At 37.1% G+C, this 21,769-nt stretch overlaps 1 protein-coding gene across 1 annotated transcript; it reads right to left on the minus strand.

The window, feature by feature from the left end:
- Positions 1-441: 441 nt before the first annotated feature.
- Positions 442-21,387, minus strand: lcp1 (lymphocyte cytosolic protein 1). The gene is made up of 16 exons (XM_022767307.1): positions 21,241-21,387; positions 13,932-14,016; positions 13,627-13,775; positions 12,904-13,027; positions 12,221-12,353; positions 11,961-12,042; positions 11,691-11,856; positions 11,355-11,497; positions 10,754-10,849; positions 9,842-10,037; positions 9,677-9,755; positions 9,211-9,325; positions 8,458-8,591; positions 8,092-8,212; positions 7,369-7,493; positions 442-1,093 (listed from the first exon to the last, which is right to left on the minus strand). Exons 2-16 carry the CDS (start codon positions 13,999-14,001, stop codon positions 961-963), a joined length of 1,866 nt encoding a protein of 621 aa, XP_022623028.1. The 5' UTR covers positions 14,002-14,016; positions 21,241-21,387; the 3' UTR covers positions 442-960.
- Positions 21,388-21,769: the final 382 nt, after the last annotated feature.

Raw genomic sequence — 21,769 nt, forward strand, 5'->3', positions numbered from 1 at the left:
ACTGACATGAGGTGATCTTCTAGAGAGATGTCTCACTCTTTGGATTTTTTATTCCTCCGTGCTGGCGACACTCAGAGCCGGAGACATATTGTTTTCAGGTTTTCTGTCCATACGTCCCATTCTCCTGGACACGATATCTCAGTAGCAACTTGATGGAACTTCTTTAAATTTGGTACAAACATTCACCAGGATTCAGGGATGAACTGATTAGATTTTGGTGGCTAAAGGTCAAAGGTCAAGGTCGGGGTGCCCTCACAAAACACTTTTAAGCCGTAACTCAGGACTCAAGACACAGCAACATGACAAATTTCACACAAATGGTTCATATTTTATATTTTATATGACTCTGGATAAACGGATGTAATCTGAAACTGGTCTGAGTGGCGGAGGGATACAACCATGAGGAGGTGATTCAAGTTATACACGCAAATAACAACACAGTTTATCATACAAAAGTCTGTTTATTTGTTGCATATTTTTGCCATAAAGTTTCTGATTTGAAATGTTTGTAATCAGGTAAAAAACTGAGACTGTGGCTGAATCTGCCACAGAAATACACAGGGACATTGCGCAGGTCCTTCACGATGATACAGACATTAGAAAAACCAACAACAGTGCAGCAGAGAGTGGGAAGCCTGCAGATGTGATTATGTACTTTATTATTAATGATGATGAGGTTTAACTGAAGCTGATCCTGAGTTTAAAACAGAGAAATATAACAGTCTGCAGTGGATGTCTCAATATAATGTAATTACTTTGTTTCTGTCACCCCCTGTTTTGAAATGTGTTCACATTATCTGAACTTTGTCTGTCCAATATTTCAGGTTATGAGACTGTGAGAGTTTTTGTCTCTGAACTGTTAAGTCACAAGAATACAGCTGACCCCTCCCCCTTCACTTCCTGAGGCCGGTCTGCAGGTTCATGTTCGTCCAGGTTACTGATGGTGTGTCGTCTTGGTCTTTAGGCTCTCTTCATACCACGCGCCATCAGGCAGGCGAACACTGTCATCACCATCTTGGGTTTGACCTCCACCAGGTCCTCGGGCAGAGCGTATACCCGGGCGCCTATCTTCCTCGCCATGGAGATGGCGTACCTGGAAGCACAGCACAGAGCCATGAGAAAACTTTTTCAAGTGTGAGGCATTCTGATGTTACTTGTGTATGTAGAGTGACAGGATTAGATAGTCTCATGTGTGTGGAACCTCAGCCAAAAAACATCATAGTATAGTAAGGCATAAAAATGTAATACTATGGTAAAGCATAAAAACATCATAGTATAATAGGGCACAAAAAGTCAAAAAAACGTCATAGTATAGTAAGGCACAAAAAGTGATAAAAACATTTTAGTATAGTAAGGCATAAAATTTTCATTGTATAATAAGGCATAAAAACATCAAAAAATGTCATATTATATTAAGGCATAAAAACGTCATAGTATAGTAAGGCATAAAAATGTCAAAAACATCACAGTATATTAAGGCACAAAAAGTCAAAAAAATGTCATAGTATAGTAAGGCACAAAAAGTCAAAAAAATGTCATAGTATAGTAAGGCATAAAATTGTCATTGTATATTAAGCCATAAAAACATAAAAAAAAAGGTCATAGTATATGAAGCCATAAATACGTCATAGTAGAAAAAGGCGTAAAAACGTCATAATATAGTGAGGCATAAAATTGTCATAGTATAGTAAGGCACAAAAAGTCATAAAAAAGTCATAGTATATTAAGCCATAAAAACGTCAAAAAATGTCATAATATAGTAAGGCACAAAACGTCAAAAAAAATGTCACAGTATAGTAAGGCACAAAAAGTCATAAAAATGACATAGTATATTAAGCCATAAAAACGTCATAGTATAGTAAGGCACAAAAAGTCATAAAAACGTCATAGGATATTAAGGCGTAAAAACATCAAAAAACGTCATAGTATAGTAAGGCATAAAAACGTCAAAAAACATCATAGTATAGTAAGGCACAAAAAGTCAAAAAAACGTCATAGTATATTAAGCCATAAAAACGTCATAGTATAGTAAGGCACAAAAAGTCATAAAAACGTCATAGTATATTAAGGCGTAAAAACATCAAAAAACGTCATAGTATATAGTAAGGCACAAAAAGTCATAAAAACGTCATAGTATATTATAGCATAAAAACGTAAAAAAAAAAAAAACGTAATAGTATAGTAAGGCATACAAAACATCAAAAAACATTTTAGTATAGGAAGTTATAAAACCATCAAATACGTCATAGTAAAGTAAGGCATAAAAACGTCAGAAACATCATAGTATAGTAAGGCATAAAAACGTTTAAAAAAACGCCATAGTCTATTAAGGCATAAAAACGTCAAAAACGTCATAGTATAGTAAGGCATAAAAATGTCATAGTATAGTAAGGCACAAAAATGTCAAAAACATCATAGTATGGTAAGGCATAAAAACGTAAAAAAAAACGTCATAGTGTAGTAAGGCGTCAAAACGTCAAAAAATGTCATAATATTGTAAGGCATAAAAACGTAAAAAAAAAATGTCATAGTATTGTAAGGCACAAAAACGTCAAAAACATCATAGTATATTAAGGCGTAAAAACATCAAAAAATGTCATAGTATATAGTAAGGCACAAAAAGTCATAAAAACGTCATAGTATATTATAGCATAAAAACGTAAAAAAAAAAAACGTAATAATATAGTAAGGCATACAAAACATCAAAAAACATTTTAGTATAGGAAGTTATAAAACCGTCAAATACGTCATAGTAAAGTAAGGCATAAAAACGTCAAAAACATAGTATAGTAAGGTATAAAAACGTTAAAAAAACATCATGGTGTAGTAAGGCATAAAAACGTTTAAAAAAACGTCATAGTCTATTAAGGCACAAAAAGTCATAAAAATGTCATAGTATAGTAAGGCACAAAAAGTCAAAAAAACGTCATAGTATATTAAGGCATAAAAACGTCAAAAAAAACATCATAGTATAGTAAGGCATAAAAACATCAGAAAACATCATAGTATAGTAAGGCACAAAAAGTCATAAAAATGTCATAGTATAGTAAGGCATAGAAAAGTCATAAAAACATCATAGTATAGTAAGGCATAAAAACATCAAAAAACATCATAGTATAGTAAGGCACAAAAAGTCAAAAAAACGTCATAGTATATTAAGGCATAAAAACGTCCTAGTATAGTAAGGCACAAATAGTCATAAAAATGTCATAGTATAGTAAGGCATAGAAAAGTCATAAAAACATCATAGTATAGTAAGGCATAAAAACATCAAAAAACATCATAGTATAGTAAGGCACAAAAAGTCATAAAAACGTCATAGTGTAGTAAGGCATAAAAACGTCAAAAAACATCATAGTATAGTAAGGCAAAAAAGTCATAAAAATGTCATAGTATAGTAAGGCATAAAAAAGTCATAAAAACGTCATAGTATAGTAAGGCATAAAAACGTCAAAAAACATCATAGTATAGTAAGGCACAAAAAGTCATAAAAACGTCATAGTATATTATAGCATAAAAACGTAAAAAAAAAAAAAACTTAATAGTATAGTAAGGCATACAAAACATCAAAAAACATTTTAGTATAGGAAGTTATAAAAACGTCAAAAACATCATAGTATAGTAAGGTATAAAAACGTTAAAAAAACATCATGGTGTAGTAAGGCATAAAAACGTTTAAAAAAAACGTCATAGTCTATTAAGGCATAAAAACGTCAAAAAACATCATAGTATAGTAAGCCACAAAAAGTCATAAAAACGTCATAGTATATTAAGTTATAAAAACATCAAAAAACATCATAGTATAGTAAGGCATAAAAATGTCATAGTATAGTAAGGCATAAAAACATCAAAAAACGTCATAGTATAGGAAGGCACAAAAAGTCAAAAAAAGGTCATAGTATAGTAAGGTGTAAAAAAGTTATAGTTTTTTCAGGCATAAAATAGTCAAGAACTATCATAGTATAGTAAGTCATAAAAAAAGTCATAGTATTGTAAGGCTGTTACAACCCTGGTCGTATTATTAATTCAGGTCCAGTTTTTTTCCTGTCTGACTGTGTAGAGTGTGTTTTTTTGTGTGAGAGTGAGTGCTCTTTTCATGCTAGAAGCCTCGCATTCCCCTCCTGTAGGTCACTCCTGACTGGCTGAATTCATGTGCTTGACCGGAGAAGTGGCGGCTGCTGGTTGGCTGTCTAATTACCTGCATTTCAAAATGCCTGTGCTCTACCGTGCTCCGATGACAGACCTGACAGCAGCATCCTGGCTCTGTCCCCGGCGCCCAAACAACATGTGACTTCTGTTCACTGTGTATTATTTGTAACCTTTTGTCCTGCCTATAGTGCCGGTGTGAGTATTAATAAATAATTTTGGGTTTGTTCTGGTGTTGTGAAAAGATTGATCCACTTCTTAAATACCCCTGAATCTGTAGGGGTGACCTGAGATATTTTCTGTTTTGCTTTATCCTATGTAGTTAGGTTTAGTCACTGTCTTTTCTTTCATTTGTTTTCACCTAGTGTTAGCCAGCAATTTTTGAAGAGAAAGTTTCTTTTGTCTGTTGCTTTGGCTTTGGTTCAACCTGCAGTTGCTTCTTTGTTTTTGGTGACAATAAAGTACATCATTGCATTGCATTTCAGTGTTGTGACTTTGGTATTTGGGACCAGGACGGAAAACATCCTTGTACTTTTTTGTTGTGCTCCCATTACCCTAGACTGGAGCATAACAAAGGCATAACAATGTTATAGTATAGTAAGGCATCAAAACGTCAAATACGTCATAGTATAGTAAGGCATAAAAACTTCATAAAATATCATAATATAGTAAGGCATACAAATGTCATAGTATAGTAAGGAATGAAAATGTCATACTATAGTAAGGAATAAAAACGTCAAAAAATGTCATAGTATAGTAAGGCATAAAAACATCATGAAATGTCATAGTATAGTAAGGCACAAAAAGTCAAACAAACGTCATAGTATATTAAGGCATAAAAATGTCATAGTATAATAAGGCACAAACAGTCATAAAAAGGTCATAGTATAGAAAGGTGTAAAAAAGTTATAATATATTCAGGCATAAAATAGTCAAGAACTGTCATAGTATAGTAAGGCATAAAAATGACAAAAATATCACAGTATATTAAGGCACAAAAAGTCAAAAAAATGTCATCGTATAGTAAGGCACAAAAAGTCAAAAAAATGTCACAGTATAGTAAGGTACAAAAAGTCAAAAAAAATGTAATAGTATAGTAAGGCATAAAATTGTCATTGTATAATAAGGCACAAAAAGTCATAAAAACGTCATATTATATTAAGGCATAAAAAAGTCATAAAAACGTCATAGTATAGTAAGGCATAAAAACGTCATAGTATATTAAGCCATAAAAACATTAAAAAAAAGGTCATAGTATATGAAGCCATAAAAACGTCATAGTATAGTAAGGCACAAAAAGTCATAAAAAAGTCATAGTACATTAAGGCATAAAAACGTCAAAAAACGTCATAATATAGTAAGGCACAAAACGTCAAAAAAATGTCACAGTATAGTAAGGCATAAAATTGTCATTGTATAATAAGGCATAAAAACATCATAATATATTAAGGCATAAAAACGTCATAGTAGAATAAGGCGTAAAAACGTCATAGTATAGTAAGGCATAAAATTATCATAGTATAGTAAGGCAAAAAAGTCATAAAAATGTCATAATATATTAAGGCATAAAAAAGTCATAGTATAGTAAGGCATAAAAACATCATAGTATATTAAGCCATAAAAACATAATAAAAACGTCATAGTATATTAAGGCAAAAAAACGTCATAGTAGAATAAGGCGTAAAAATGTCATAGTATAGTAAGGCACAAAAAGTCATAAAAATGTCATAGTATAGTAAGGCATAAAAACGTCAAAAAACATCATAGTATAGTAAGGCACAAAAAGTCATAAAAATGTCATAGTATAGTAAGGCATAAAAAAGTCATAAAAACATCATAGTATAGTAAGGCATAAAAACGTAAAAAAAAACATCATAGTATAGTAAGGCACAAAAAGTCATAAAAATGTCATAGTATAGTAAGGCATAAAATTGTCATTGTATAATAAGGCACAAAAAGTCATAAAAACGTCATATTATATTAATGCATAAAAAAGTCATAAAAACGTCATAGTATAGTAAGGCATAAAAACGTCATAGTATATTAAGCCATAAAAACATTAAAAAAAAGGTCATAGTATATGAAGCCATAAAAACGTCATAGTATAGTAAGGCACAAAAAGTCATAAAAAAGTCATAGTACATTAAGGCATAAAAACGTCAAAAAACGTCATAATATAGTAAGGCACAAAACGTCAAAAAAATGTCACAGTATAGTAAGGCATAAAATTGTCATTGTATAATAAGGCATAAAAACATCATAATATATTAAGGCATAAAAACGTCATAGTAGAATAAGGCGTAAAAACGTCATAGTATAGTAAGGCATAAAATTATCATAGTATAGTAAGGCAAAAAAGTCATAAAAATGTCATAATATATTAAGGCATAAAAAAGTCATAGTATAGTAAGGCATAAAAACATCATAGTATATTAAGCCATAAAAACATAATAAAAACGTCATAGTATATTAAGGCAAAAAAACGTCATAGTAGAATAAGGCGTAAAAATGTCATAGTATAGTAAGGCACAAAAAGTCATAAAAATGTCATAGTATAGTAAGGCATAAAAACGTCAAAAAACATCATAGTATAGTAAGGCACAAAAAGTCATAAAAATGTCATAGTATAGTAAGGCATAAAAACGTCAAAAAACATCATAGTATAGTAAGGCACAAAAAGTCATAAAAATGTCATAGTATAGTTAGTATAGTAAGGCACAAAAAGTCATAGAAATGTCATAGTATAGTAAGGCACAAAAAGTCATAAAAACGTCATAGTATATTATAGCATAAAAACGTAAAAAAAAAAAAAAAACGTAATAGTATAGTAAGGCATACATACTCATTTGATGCTCTATTTACTACAAAATAACTCATTCACGTTGACATTTTCATGGGATTTCTCAATAGAAATTCAACTCCTACTTTGATATATCCACTATTTTATGTTTACTCCTGCTAGCATACCTGACTGCTAGCCTACAGAAGGCAGAAGCCAGGGTTAGCTTGCTAGTTAAGGCTAGCTAACATGGTTAAACCGTGAGGTTTGCGATCTGATGTCAATTAATTAAATTGTCGTTAATTATGTTATTATGTTGGTGCTTCTAATACGAACGATTGATTCTACTGTCAAGCTCGATGACCTAATTAGAAGACAACGAAGATGAGGGGAGGCAAATGATGAGACATGATTAGTAATTAATAAAAAAAATCTGCTCATACTTTGCGTTGTTGAGTTTCTCCTCGTCAGTCAGGTCTTCTGTCTTCAGCAGGTCGTATCTGATCGATCCGGGCTGGATGGCATCGATCAGGTCCAGGACCGGCATGCTGCTGCTGATTGACCCGTCCTATACACACACACACACAGAGAAGAGTTTATTGATTTATTCTGCCAGTGTTGAATCTGCGATGATGAAATCCACAGATGAACCTGTCTACCTAACAATGTGTTTCAGCTTTAACATGAAAGCAGTCAGTAGTAAACACATGTTAATTTCACTGATAAACATACACCTGTAAAACTTAATATACACATCTCATCAGGAAGCTGGAAATGTTGCAGATGCTGTAGTGTTTTTTAAAGTGACAATTTCAAGGTTTTTATACACAGCTGTGATTAAATGTGTTTGAGTCCAGTCACAGTTTAAACCTGTTGTTTCTCTACAACAACAAACACATTTAAATGAAGCATCATTCTGAATGAAATACCGCATTAGATGAATTAAACTATAGTTTTATAATAATTGAATCAGGAGATATTTAACTGAAGCGTTAAAATGAGATGTCATGGGATCTGTGGTCACAAGTTTATAAAATGTATTTGGTTTTGACACCGTCTGAAATCTGACTGGTGATGTCATCGTCTCCTCTTGGTTAAAACGAGTCACTTCCTGTTAAAGTCAGAGACGTCAGTAACCATCTCTGTGACCGTGCAGCATCCTCTACCTTGAAGCTGGAGATGGTGGGTTTTCCAGCCTGCGTGAGCATGTCATTGACCCAGGACACGATGGTGTCGTCGGTCACCTTCTGACCATCGCCCAGGTCCTCCAGGATGTTCAGGGTGTACCTGAGGGAGCAGACAGCGTTCAGTGTGAGGAGGCACCTTCTTATAATAATACATGTATCATCCTGTATATTCCTATTTCATTCCATCAAACTTTAGGGAACTGGATTCAGTGCTTTGTAATAATTGATCTGATCTGCTGTGCGTCCAGTCTGACTTCACAAACCTCTCAGAGCCACTTTCAAACCTGTTGATACTCAGATGTTTATTTCTCTAAGAGAGAGTTACAGGTGGTGAAGTGTCATTACCGTCTCATGAGCTGCCACAGCAGGGCAAGGGTGAGGGTTCGATTCCCTGCGTTCAGGTCCTGACCCGCGATGCCCACCAGGGAGAACTTGGCCTCCTTCTTCCCCAGCTCCACTGCATAGTTACAGTTCTCCAGCTGGAACCAAGAACAAAGACTCAGCGCTGGAACAAGTACTGATCTGAGATCTGTTACTACATCAGTTTGAAAATACTCCATTAAAAGTAAAACTATCTCAGCTTGATGGCGTGTCAGAAGGACAGGAAGAATTAAAAGGAAAGAGTCAAGAGACAGATGATGAGTCTCTAACCAAAAACAAGAAAGAAAAGTTGATCTTCCTGCATGTTTCTTCTGCTCTCTGTTCAGTCCTGAATGTTCGATCGTTATCATTAAAATAAAAAGAGCTCTGAGAACATACTATTTGACCTCTGTATTGTTACAGGGTCGGATGTTGTTGAGATTTTCAAGTGGGACATGAGTTGAAATAGGTTTGGAAACGCTGTTTAAACTGTAGTTTAATTACAGCTGAGTTGATTTGTATAAATCATGAGTCACTTCTGTCTTCTTAGTCCTGGACTTGGTTTCTGGACTGAACCCAGATGAAATCAACATCTGGTGTCTTGGTAAAATGTTGGACAGTTCACCTTCAGATCGTAGATACTGTGGGTCATTTTAGGGCTAAACTCTAAACGTTGTTTATCAGCTGAACTTTTTTCCCTCCATCACGTCTGAAGCTTCGTCTGAGACGACGTCGTACCTTCTTCATGTTGCTGCCCAGTTTCGGGTAGGGAGGCTTGTTGACTCGGTCCCAGTCCACTGGAACCTTGATCTTCTCGTACAACTGGAAGATCACCAGGGCGTCATCAATGTCTCTGGAATACACACACACACACACACACACACACACACACACACACACACACACACACACACACACACACACACACACACACACACACACACACACATTTCACATTAGACCGCAGAGTGACACACATCACATGACCTTTCCTCTGCAGTACGTTGGGCTCCATGTTGCTTCCTCTTATGTTTTTAAAGACAGGAAGTGTGTCACTGCCTCAGTTCCTCAGACCCTTGTCTTAGTGACGAAGGCTGAATCATCATGAGTGTTCATCATGATGGATAAGGATACAGTGACTGTGTGTTGTGCATGGAGCCGCTGATGTTGATGAAGCTGATCAATAAAAGCGGTGAGTTCTTACACGTAGAGGTGGTTGACTCGAGGGTTGACCCCCAGTGAGTTCATCCAGTTCCTGAAGGTTCGCTCCTCCCTGGTTTCACCTGGAGGGAAAACACAAACAAGAGGTTTACAGAAGATTAAAGGTCAGAAGACCGAGGTGAGACCTGGACTGGTTTTCTGGACTCACCTTCGATGGAGCTCCAGTCGATGTCCTGGTTCTCTGGTTTCTTCAGAGCCGGGTACTTGTTGAACAGATTGGCAACAAAAGCCAAGTTGAGCTTCGGGTTTCCCCGGACGACGTCCGCCGGCATGACGAACTGTCTGCAGCCGAGCCGGTCGGCCTGGTCCAGCATGCACTCAGCGCGCTTCAGGTCTTCTTTCTCCTGCAGAGAGACGACGAGGACGACGTCAACACACCGAGGAACCACTGCTTATCTTTATCATCCTCCATTATGGCTCTTTAAAGCTCCTCCAGTGTAAAGGTCTGTGTCCATGTGTAGTGTGATTATAGATCAGGTCTAGCTTCTATATTAATACTGTGAAAGTATCAAAGCCTCAGTCCACAGAGAAATGCACACAGCCTGTATTCAGAAACTGAGCCTTAAAACCAGCCGTCAGGACTTCTGGAACTTTGTGATGTCACAACAAAGCAGTCACCAAGCCCCGCCCACCTGGACCCACCATCCAGACCTTGCAGGATTTGGTTTCTCTTAGTGTTTTACCTGAAATCTGCTATATTTTTATTTGAAGATGTAAAACTACACTGAGATGGTTTTTGGTTCTTAAAACCACAAATATATCTTCTCATGGATCAACACTTCAAATAAAACACAGAAGAAGAAGAAAATATGGAGCTTTAAAGTATTGATAGTTTACAGAGGATATTGGTTTTTGTTTCTTTTCTGACATTTTATAGCAAACAAAAAATAAAAATAATAAAAAAATGTAAAAATAACTGTTTGTTGCAGCCGTAATTTAAATAAATACAATACATGAATAATTAAAGTTCAACAAGTGTATTTCCCAAAATGTTGAACTGTTCCTTTAAACTGTCTGATCATGATCCCTGACTTGTCCTCATGACTTCAGAGCCTCTCACCCTGAGTCCTGACGTGTCGATGGCGATGGGGGGGATTCCCTCCTCGTCTCCTTTAGGTGCCACCTGGTCCAGGAGGTTGTAGTACGCCCTCGAGTCCTGCAACACAAACACAAACCGTTATCACAGAGAACATCTGCAGACTGAGGTGGTGGAGGGGCCTTTAACAGAAGAAATCATGCAGCCAGATTTTATGAAACCAAAGTTATAAAATGCCAAATATTAATTTATGGGATTAATTAACTTTGGTTTGATTGGAACAGATCAAATGTTTTCTTATGTTCTGCTTAGATCTCCATTAAATTTAGTAAAAGGATGACCAGATCTGGACGTTCTGATACTGATGAATGTGTGTTGCTCTTATAGAGGACAGCCCCCCCCCCCCCCCCCCTGACAGGTGCTGATGGTTTGGTCCACTTTCAAGGTAACTGAGCTGATGCTTCAGGGAACTTTGAAGCATCAGACATCAAACTTAAAATTAAATCAGGTTTCAGAGACTCCAGATGATTTATGTGGTGCACCCCCGCAGGCAGGCACCATTTCATGTTTGTATAAAAGCCAAAAAACAGTGTGTGTGTGTGTGTGTGTGTGTGTGTGTGTTCACCTTGATGTCGGAGCTGAAGTTGTTGATCTTGCCACAGCCGGCCTGCTCCAGGTGATAGTTGGCCCAACGCAGCAGCAGCTCCTCAGGGGACAGTTTCATCAGATCCTCCAGACTCTCTCCATCACGCAGCAGAGCGATCAGAGCTGCACACACACACACACACACACACACACACACACACACACACACACACATTATAATATACTGTATGTATTTTGCAGCTTTCAGTCTCTGTGTTCCTAATATTCTGATCCTCTATGTATATGTGAATCATGCTGGAGAGATTATTAGAAACACCTGATTTAAACACACACACACACACACACACACACACACCTTCGTTCCTGCTCAGCTCGATGTCAGCAAACAGGCCGATCTTGATGACCTGCCACAGCAGCCCCAGGACCAGGTGCTGCCTGCCCTCCTTCAGGTCCTCAGCTCCGATGTTCACCACGTGGCAGCCGATGGCCGACGCCGAGTTCAGAGCCAGGTTCAGGTTCTCCTGTCAGACCCAAGACCACGACACAGGGTGTAAAGACTGGGGGTTATAGACTGAGCAGGGAACAGTGTGATCAGACTGAAGACCACTCTGGTCCTCCTCCTCACCTGGATGGTGAAAGGTGTGAGCTTCTTCTTGTTGATGGTTCTCTCGTCGATGGTGTCGGGGACGGACAGGTTGATCATCTTACTGACAGGAGAAATTAAATCCAGGTCGTTACAAGACTTTCACAGAATAAAACACAACCTGAAGAACCTTAATCCACCTCGTCCCTCATCATCCTCCATCTATAGTTTCTATATCTTTACATCAGCTGTTGAGCCCTCATGACTTTGATATTAATCGATTAGTTTTAAATGAAAAGTACCAGAGGACGATCCCGTCTCCCATGGCGGTGAACAGGTCGTTGTTGTTGGGATCCATCGGCAGAACGTGTTTACAGTCGCCGTCCTTCTCCAGAGCTTTATTGATCCAGTTCACAAAGGCCACTTTCTCCTCCTCTGCGGACACAAGAAAAACCACGTCACATCACTCGTCGTCTGCGTCAGCCATTTCTCCCGTCCTCTCCGCCTCTGACCTCCCAACCGTCGTCCCACAAAACCCGCGTTAATCAATGAATGTCAATCATTGAGTTTACCAGCTGTGTGAAGTTTTTATATTTTCTTTTCCACTTTCATTGAGTTTCAAACACAGATAAACATTATAACATCTCATTTAACAGCAACAATCAAACATCAAGGAGAGATGTGTTTTATTTTCTGCTGTTCGTCTTCATTCATTTACTTTGAGTAAAATTAAATTAATTGTAGCATCAAACACTTGCTTTAATTAAAAATTTATGTCACTTTGTCACTTTTCATTGGTCGTTCTTCTTCTTACAGTTGTTAAAGTCGTGCTCAGGTATCAGGTGGATCATTGTCAGTGTCGCTATGTCGTTAATATGGTTTTAATCTAATCTAACCTCATCTCTTCTGGTCTGATTGTGTGTGTGTGTGTGTGTGTGAGTGTGTGTGTGTGTGTGTGTGTGTGTGTGTGTGTGTGTTAACAGACCTGAGTAGGAGTGCTGGGTGCCGGACTGCTCTGAGGTTCCTGCCACGCTACAGATTCCCTCCTTCTTGTTGATGGCCTTCCTGAAGGTCTTGGCCACCTCGGTGCTCTTCAGGCTGTGGACGATCTGAAGGTGGAGACACATTGTTTATTAATATTATTACTACTAATGATCTAAATCAGTTAAATCAGTTGTTATTTACAGTCTGCACTGAAACAGTCTGGTGTGTTCCTCCAACCACATGAAGCTGGTGGTACCTCTGTACTTTAATAAAGAAGGAGAGTTTGAATGCAGGACTTTTACTTTGTAATGACGTACTTTTACATTCTTGTATTGGTGCTTTTACTTCAGTAAAATATCTGAGTACTTCTCCTACCGCTTCCTGTCCGTCTGGTATTTCATCAGAAACACAAACAGTTTCATTCAAAAGAGGAAACATGAAGTGAGTTTATGACATTTTAGTGAATATTTATTCTTAAACGTGAGAGACGAGGTCAGTGATTTTCTTTCACCAACTGAAAACTAAATACTTGGAGAAAATGTGGAATTAATTCAATTCTGTCCAGGCAGATGATGAATTGTTTAATCTTTAAAATGAAACTTTAAGCTACAAGTTGTCAGTTTCCTTTTATTTCAAGAAACAGCTTCTTCTTCGAACCATCAGCTGGTCAGTGACAGATGAACACTGTGTGTTTGCCTGTGTGACCTTTGACCTGTGACCTCACCTGAGTGAACTCGTCGAAGGAGAGCTGGTCGCTGGTCTTGGTCAGCTCCTGGACGATCTCTCGGACCCTGTACCCGGGCAGCGCCAGGTTAGCGGCTCTGAAGAGCTCGGTCAGCTCGGCCTTGCTGATGAATCCATTGTTGTCCACATCTGGGGGAGGACGGAGGGGTCAGAGGTCACCAATAGGAAGCAAGAAAACATAACTTTAATACTATTTTCATACCAGAGACGACGCACTTCCTTGAACGCACATTCAACCTGGTCAATGTTGATAATGTCACGTCTGAAAACTCTTAGTTCTCTCACCGATCTTTGCGAAAGCTTCTCTAAGTTCCTCCAGCTCCTCTGGAGAAATCTGCGCGGGGGTGGCGGCCATGTTGGGAACCTGAAACTGACAAAAAAAACCAAAAAAACAACATCCTCAAATTAAAAGTCCGACGCTGCCGAGACGGGACTGTCAGACTCAGTGGTGCAGAAAAGGAGGAACCTAGAGATGTTTATCTCCTGATTTTGTTCTGTGATGCAAACTGCTGACAGTTCTCAGTTCTGCTGGTCAAACACTTCCTGCTTCTGCGGCACTTCCTGTCTCATAGTGTTCCTCTGCTTGTTATTGGTGTGTGTAATAAGATCTGAGCACCTGCACAGGTAACCTGCAGCTCTCTGACTGCTGGACAATTGTCTGGAGGGAAGTTAGACTCAATAACAGTGATGTATGAATAAAACTGATTGTTCATGGTGTTAAAAAATAATCTGATACAGTAAATATAATGACTGAAAAACTGGATTTATTAATAACTCATGGCTCCAATCGAGAAGACTGGAGCATCTCAGTGTCTGAGACCGTTCTGGGATTCATCATTAGTTCATCAGATTATATGATGCTTCTCATGTCTGGAGTCCCTGAATAAATATTTGAATCAAAGAAAACTGAGACTCGTCACATCTCGTGGCTGATTTGCATTGTTTTACCTTGTTTTACCAGCACAAGTCCCAAAGTGTCACAGATATTATTACTATTAGGAAGAGGAAAAGCAGTGAGGAAATGGACATGCAAATGAAAAGGAAACTGCTCTTTTAAACATCTGATTAAAATCTGTATCCTAATTCATTTTGTGGATCCAGTTATTTAAATTTCATTTTTTCCTCTTTTTAAACTTTCACATTGATTTTTAAATTCCATTTTATAAATCTATGAGTTCATTCATGTACTTATCGACTGTTTTATGTTGTTTTTATAAACCTTTCTTTAATTTAAACTATTTATTGATAGATTAATATTTGATTTGTAAATTAATTTCATAATTGCTCTTTTAAAAATCCAACAATTAATTACTTTGTAATTTAGTATATCTATTATAAATAAATACATTTGCAAACACATTTATTTCTGCACATTTTTATTGTACAATTAGTTATTAATTAATGAAATTTGTATTACTTATTTCTGTGATACCTGTGGTCCTCCATATAAAATAACAAACAAGTAATTAAATAGAAATGAGACCAATGATTCCTGTCACAGTTACTGAATCCAAACAATAGATTTCATCCAGAGTGATGTAATAATGGAGGCTGGATATGATCAATAATAAATCAGTTAAGAAAAAGTTAAGAAAAGCAGTTTTTTACAAGTTTTATAAGAAAAATCACCTGCATTAAAATCATAAATACATATAATTTAGTCTGTAGTTTATCTTAAAGTAAAAGTAATTTTATCTTCAACTTTTAATTTGTCCAAAACTTGTTTTCTCTCACTTTTTATAAAAAATGTAAACACCATTTCAAACATGGGAAAAGATGAATTACTCCAGATGTTCATCGTTTATGAGTTCTTCAAGGTTTATTCAAGCATTACATAAATGAAGAATATAATTTAAGCAGAGTGATTTGTGATTTTTGTTTTTGAGGACTGATCAGCCATCGATACAGGAAGGGGTTGAGCATATAAATAATATATAATATAAATATAGTCATTATGTTTAGATTCTTCTTTTTGTCTAAGAAACATTAAAAAATTGTCAAAAATGTAATTGAACTGAAGGTGACATCTTCAAATGTCCAAGAGACCTAAAATACTCAATTTACAAAGATTATTTTTGACTATTTTTGCTTGAAAAAGTAAATTATTCTTATCAATCGACTGATTGATCGCCTGAATTTTTGAGCTCTAAAACAAGATGTTATACGTTATATTACCTGAATTGCAGCCATAATTTTGTGGTTGTTAAGTTAAGTACAGCTCGACACAAATGTTTAGCATTGTTTCTATAAAGGAAGGAAACAGCTGCAGAGGAGAAGGGTGAAGCAACTCTGAGAAGGAGCTGATCACATGACACAGACATTTTATTACAGCCTCTCATGATTCACTTTAACTGTGCGTTTGCAGATCCTTATTTGGTAGAGTAAAATGTGAACTGGTGCCAACAAACACACTCACACACACTCACGCAGACACACATATGTGCGCACACACACACACGCACAGCATTGAGAAAGACCTGAAGAGGACATTTTAAACCACAAAGACCGACTTCGAGCTTCAAGATGAGCAATTAAACTTCCTGCTCTGCTGGAGGAAAAATTACATAGAAGAGAAACATCACCTTATATATTACCGCCTGTGTCTGTATGAAGCTGGAGGGTAAAGTCAGAGTTAATGCATTAAAGAGCATCATATTCTGTCTATTTGTTGCCCTCTAATACTGATACTGGACAGTATCACTGTAAAATCCAATGCAGCATCACAGCTGCATAAAAAGAATGAGGAGACACAGACAAATGTAATGAAGGAGAAGTCCAGATGATTTTAATATGAGGGAACTAATTCAGCATTTGTTGATATAATTCAGTATTTGTTGATATAATTCAGTATTTGTTAATATAATTCAGTGTTTGTTGATATAATTCAGTGTTTGTTGATATAATTCAGCATTTGTTTATATAATTCAGCATTTGTTTATATAATTCAGTATTTGTTCAGACACATCAGTGACAACCTACGACTTCAGCTGTTACGGTAACGCCTCATGAATTCAAGAGCACACATCACTAATTCACTGCACATGAATTGAAAAAAAGAAAATAGTCCTCAGACTTTTTGAACTCTACAAACATGAACTGAACTGAAAAAAACCCCATTGATTTATTCAGAATATATCAGCATTTAAAAAGTATAGAAGAAGACAGAATGACTGGGTGGCTGCTCAGACCACAATGAACTCTGGGTAAACCTCCAACACCCACTTCCTCCCACTGAAGCACAGACACTTTTACATGTTGTTAAAGTTATGTATATTTAAATAGATTAATTTAAGTTAATTCATCATCGTGACCACCATGTGTTAGAGGACAAGATATATAGATATAATGGGAAATACTATTATCACATACATACATCATCTGGTTATATGAAGTCAGTTTATAACATATAGGAAATACCCATAGTAAAATTTGTAAATATATTAAAACTATCTATATGATGATTTTTTGTATGAAATAACATATTGGTTAATGATATGAATTTTATTTATTTAATAAAACAACATGCCTTATAACTTTTCATATACATTTTTTTTTTTGTTTTTCTTATTAATTTTACATATTCTATCTTTTGTATTTACTGTATGTATAAAGCAGCGTTTTATTCTTGATTTCAATGCTTTAATCTTTAGTTTCTATTTTTGGTTTTATTTATTTTTGTCTGTTTTATTGATTTTATTGTTTTAACACATGTATTTGTAATTCTCCCTGTTATAATTGCCTCAATAATTAACCTGTTGCCTTTCTTCTGTTTTTCATTGCTTTGTTTTGTTTTTATGTTTGTCACTCTGTAAGTGCTGTATAATGCAATTAATTGCAATGGTTGATTAGATTCACCACAACTTTAAGTCATGAACCTAAAGTCAGACTTTTCATATTAATGTTTAAATAAACACAAATAATCAAATTTTAATGTAAAACAGCTGAAGTTTATCTTCATGAGATCACACATGAGGCTTTAAAGGACGACATTCATCTTATCTGTATCTTTGCAGCTAAATGCAGTGACTTGTGGCAGAAGTGAGAAGTGACTTCAGTGTCTCTGCAGCTCAGAAGCAGAAATGAAACTTGGCTCTCGGATGAATTCAGCTCTGCGTCTCCTGGAGCCTAAATGTGGCCGGATGAGTCACTCTGACACTTTCGGTGCAGATGTCACTGAGCTGCTGCTCTGAGCTTCTCTTTCACCTTTTCTGTCCATGTTACCGACCTTCAGCTTCGGTTGTGAGCTTGTACCTGTGTTGTTGTAATTATTCTTTCTTTTGTCTTTGCTTTTAATTTCTTTATATTATAACGGGGAATTTGAACCAATTACTGTTTTTTTTAAATTTGGTTGTATTTTATTAATATTTGCTGTTTTTTTTATTTTAATTTTTCTCTTTTTCTCCTGGATTTCATGGTTGAATTCATGTTTTATTTGCACATCTTTTTACATGCAGAGGATTAGCAACTGCTACAGAAGCTAATGGAAATCCAATAAAATAAACATATAAACAATCTTTATTTATCAATGCACAGGATTCACTGATTAATCAATGGATATAAAATAATCACCATTAATTTAAAGATTCATTTCACACTTTAAACCAAATATTTGTTGTTTCCAGCCTCTAAAATGAAGATTATCTGTTTCTTTTCTCTTTTATTTCACTGTGCTTTGAACATTTTAGATAAAATGAGACATTTAAAGACGTCGCTTTGGGCTCGGTGAAGTTATTAATGGGTATTTTTTTGGCAGTTTAAATTAAAATTAAATTAAATTAGATTAGATGAGATTAATTTATAATAGAAATAATTGTTAGTTGCAGCCCTGCAGCCACCCAGGCTTTACTGGGAATCAAACCACCACCAGGGAAGCTTCCATCTAAATGTGGCACAAATTTTAAGCAAATTTCCTGAAAATCTTGAAAAGAAAATGCAAATTAAAGTGTGTTTGAATCTGCCACTGTTGTGTGAATATGAGCTGACTGGTTCCTGGAGATAAACAACAAATATTCTCTCTTGGAAACGCAGCTATAGTAAAATGAAGTTCACAGATCCCTGCATTCAAACCTGACTGGTGAGAAATCTCCTACGGCCAACTCTGATGTTTTGACAGGAACTAACTGTGGAACTACGGAGGTTTGTTTTTATGTAAATAAACCGTCAAAACAACGAAAACAAAACAAAACTTCTCTTCATGCAAATTGTTTCCAACACAGGAGGTAATTACAGGTGACGATGATGGGAATGTGTGTGGTGATGTGTGATGGGAAGATGACTCAGTCTGATCAGTCACATTATTTGAATCCATCAGTTTATCTGTAACTCACATCTTTATCAAAGTTAAAACTGCTTAAAGGTTGTTGTTTTGTTGTTTTATTTTAATATTGAGTCAAATTTCTCTCAGTAATGCAGAAGTGTTGTTGGCAGTGCTGATCCCACTGAGAATGAACAGCTACTGCTACTACCTCTGTTAGCTCTTGTTTATGGTCCCTCAGACTGTTTACAGCAGCTAACAAGCTTAGCATCATCTTTAGCTTCTCTGGGAGCCAGATATTTCCCTCAGGAGCTGCTGGAGACCAAACCAGAGCTAAAAGAGAGGAAATAGTGACCAGAAACACAACTCCAAATGAATGATGGGTCAGTGAGTCTTTCTGCCTCCTAGTGGTACAAAATAAATCACGTAATGCAGCTTTAAGGTCTTAAAACAGATGACAAAGCTGATGGAGCTCAATGGGAAGTAGCCTGATGTCACTAAGAAGGCAGAGCCCTGTATGATGATGCTTCTCTCCCATAATCCCTAAAAACTGCTCTGCAAGGACACAAACTACCACTCAAGACAAGGCAGCAACTTTTCTACATTTTCAACTTAAACATCTTCTTACATCTGGACTTGCAGACTGGCTTCCTCCACAAAGCTTTATCATGGGTGACGTGTTGTTTAGCAGCTATATCCAGAAGTGGGGCAAAGTCTTTGTTTTACAGGTGTGAAGGAAGAAACCTCTCTTCACTTTGTCTTAGTCCAACAGGTGAAATCAGGTGGAGGTGCTCTTTAATATGAGCTTTACATACGAACGGAGAAACAGTTTACACACGAGTTTAACTCGAGTCAAATCAGGCCAGATCTCTCCTCTTTTACTGGAACGGTCTGATCCAAACATTTCCTGAAAACACGACCCAGCCAACGACAACGTCCTCGTCCTCTTCTCACTTGCCTTGTCAGATCGATGACGCTCTTAACTTCACGACTTGTTCCATCACTACATCAAAGTTTCCCTCACACAAGTCACGAGGAACAAAGTGACAGTTCAGTAAATTTACAGAAATGACGTAATAACAAGATCTTTTTAGGTGTGTGTTTTTTAGTTTTAAAAAGTAATCAAGTAATTAAAAAACTAGACAAGAAGCTGATAAGATCTCATCACTGTCACATCATTTCATTACCTTTCGTTAACCAGGTGCATCCACTTTGAAAAGTAAGGCGCCCTTTAGTAAATCCTCATTTGGACTTTTTGTGATCGACGTGTGGATGTCTTCACCCACAGACCTGCTGCTGAATGTTTCATGGTACTGTCATTGTATTGTGTTTTTACTGTATCCTCGTTTGTGTCTTGCACGGCGTTGTGTGTATTTTTCTTGTTGAGTTAGAGGCCGTTGGTTTGTGCTATTCACTAAACACACAGAGTATTTCCTGTTTTTACTGTCTTTACATCTGAATGTGGCAATCCAAAATATCATGACGTGATAAGACACAGTGGAGAAAGTGATCTCAGACTTTTGGACGATATAAAGTCATAAAGCTAAAGTCACATGTGAGTCGTATAGAGACACCAGATTCATGACTCTAGTCCAAGTCATGTGACAAACCTCTGCACTACCAGAGGGATCCTCTCTGAGCAGCGCGGCCTTGGTCGCCGCCGTAGCCGCGCGGTATTTGCATGTGCTGAGCCTCATTAGCATGACTCACACGTGCTTGAGTTCCCTTGACCAGATCTGCTACAGCTCCACATCCTTCATCCACCAACATGAAGAGATTCAACTCTAATGAAATACTCTTCGCTGAGCTTCTCTTCATCCTGTCGCTGGGTTTTTTTGGGGTTTTTTTTTGCAGTTGAAGTGAAGCTAACCACAAACTTCCTTTTTAGCTCGCTGCAGTGGTTTAACTTCTTCTTCCTCTGTTCCCCAGCAGGCCTCGCTCTGCCTCTAACTGCTCTCTTCTTCTCATTTACACAAGTTTGAATGATTCAAATCAAACACTCACAAAGTTTTCAACATAAACAATGTAGGTTTGTTTGTCCGGTGCTGTTTTATGAAGCTGGATGATTTGTGAGCAGAGCAGCAAGAAGTTGAAGCAGCGACGGAAGCTCGGGGTTTAGATTATGAAAATTTAGTCTGAGCAAGAGTTCATGCAACAGCAGTGGATTTCAAACACAGTTACACACTCTGTCTTCTCCCCTTTGTATTTTCTACACTTCTTCTTTCACACAAACAAGAATAAAATAAATCAAAGTCCCTCTCAGGTGCTTCTCGCACCACCATGATGCCTTCAGGGAACACCCGCATGGCTCAGACGCCACATGGACTCATATTTCCTTACCCGGGAGGTGATGCGAGGAGGCTGGTGATGTCTGGGCGTGGAGGACTACTTGTTGTGTTTCTGTCGCTCTCTCTGTTCCTCAGTTGGTCCGTGTGGCTGCTGTGCTGCTCGCTGCTCGACAGGCACCGACAGCAGGCGACAACGCACGTATTCAAATCTACGAGGAAGGAAGTGACAACACAACGCTTTCAGAAACAGGAATGAAAGGTTTTGTCTTTATATGGCAATGCACGCTGGCTTCAAGGCAAGGTGACCCTCACAACCCGGTCTGAAGGGATTTTAGTGACATGTTTCAGGGTTTGAGGGGGGTCAGCGGGACTGTGATGGCGGGAGGTTTAGGTGTCTCAGGAGCAGGGGTGTTAATAGAAACCAAATCCACTTCATCCATTCAGACTGAATAAATCTGATCAAGAGGCCGAAGGGTTTATTCATCTACTCAAGCAGCCAGAGAGACAGGTGTGCAGAGAGACAGACGGGTAGATAAAGAAGCTATAGAGATATAGAGACAGACAGGTAGCTAGGAGGACAT

Source organism: Seriola dumerili, unplaced genomic scaffold, assembly GCF_002260705.1.
Source record: "Seriola dumerili isolate Sdu_G_001 unplaced genomic scaffold, Sdu_1.0 BDQW01001125.1, whole genome shotgun sequence".
In the NCBI taxonomy this organism is placed as follows: Eukaryota; Metazoa; Chordata; class Actinopteri; order Carangiformes; family Carangidae; genus Seriola; species Seriola dumerili.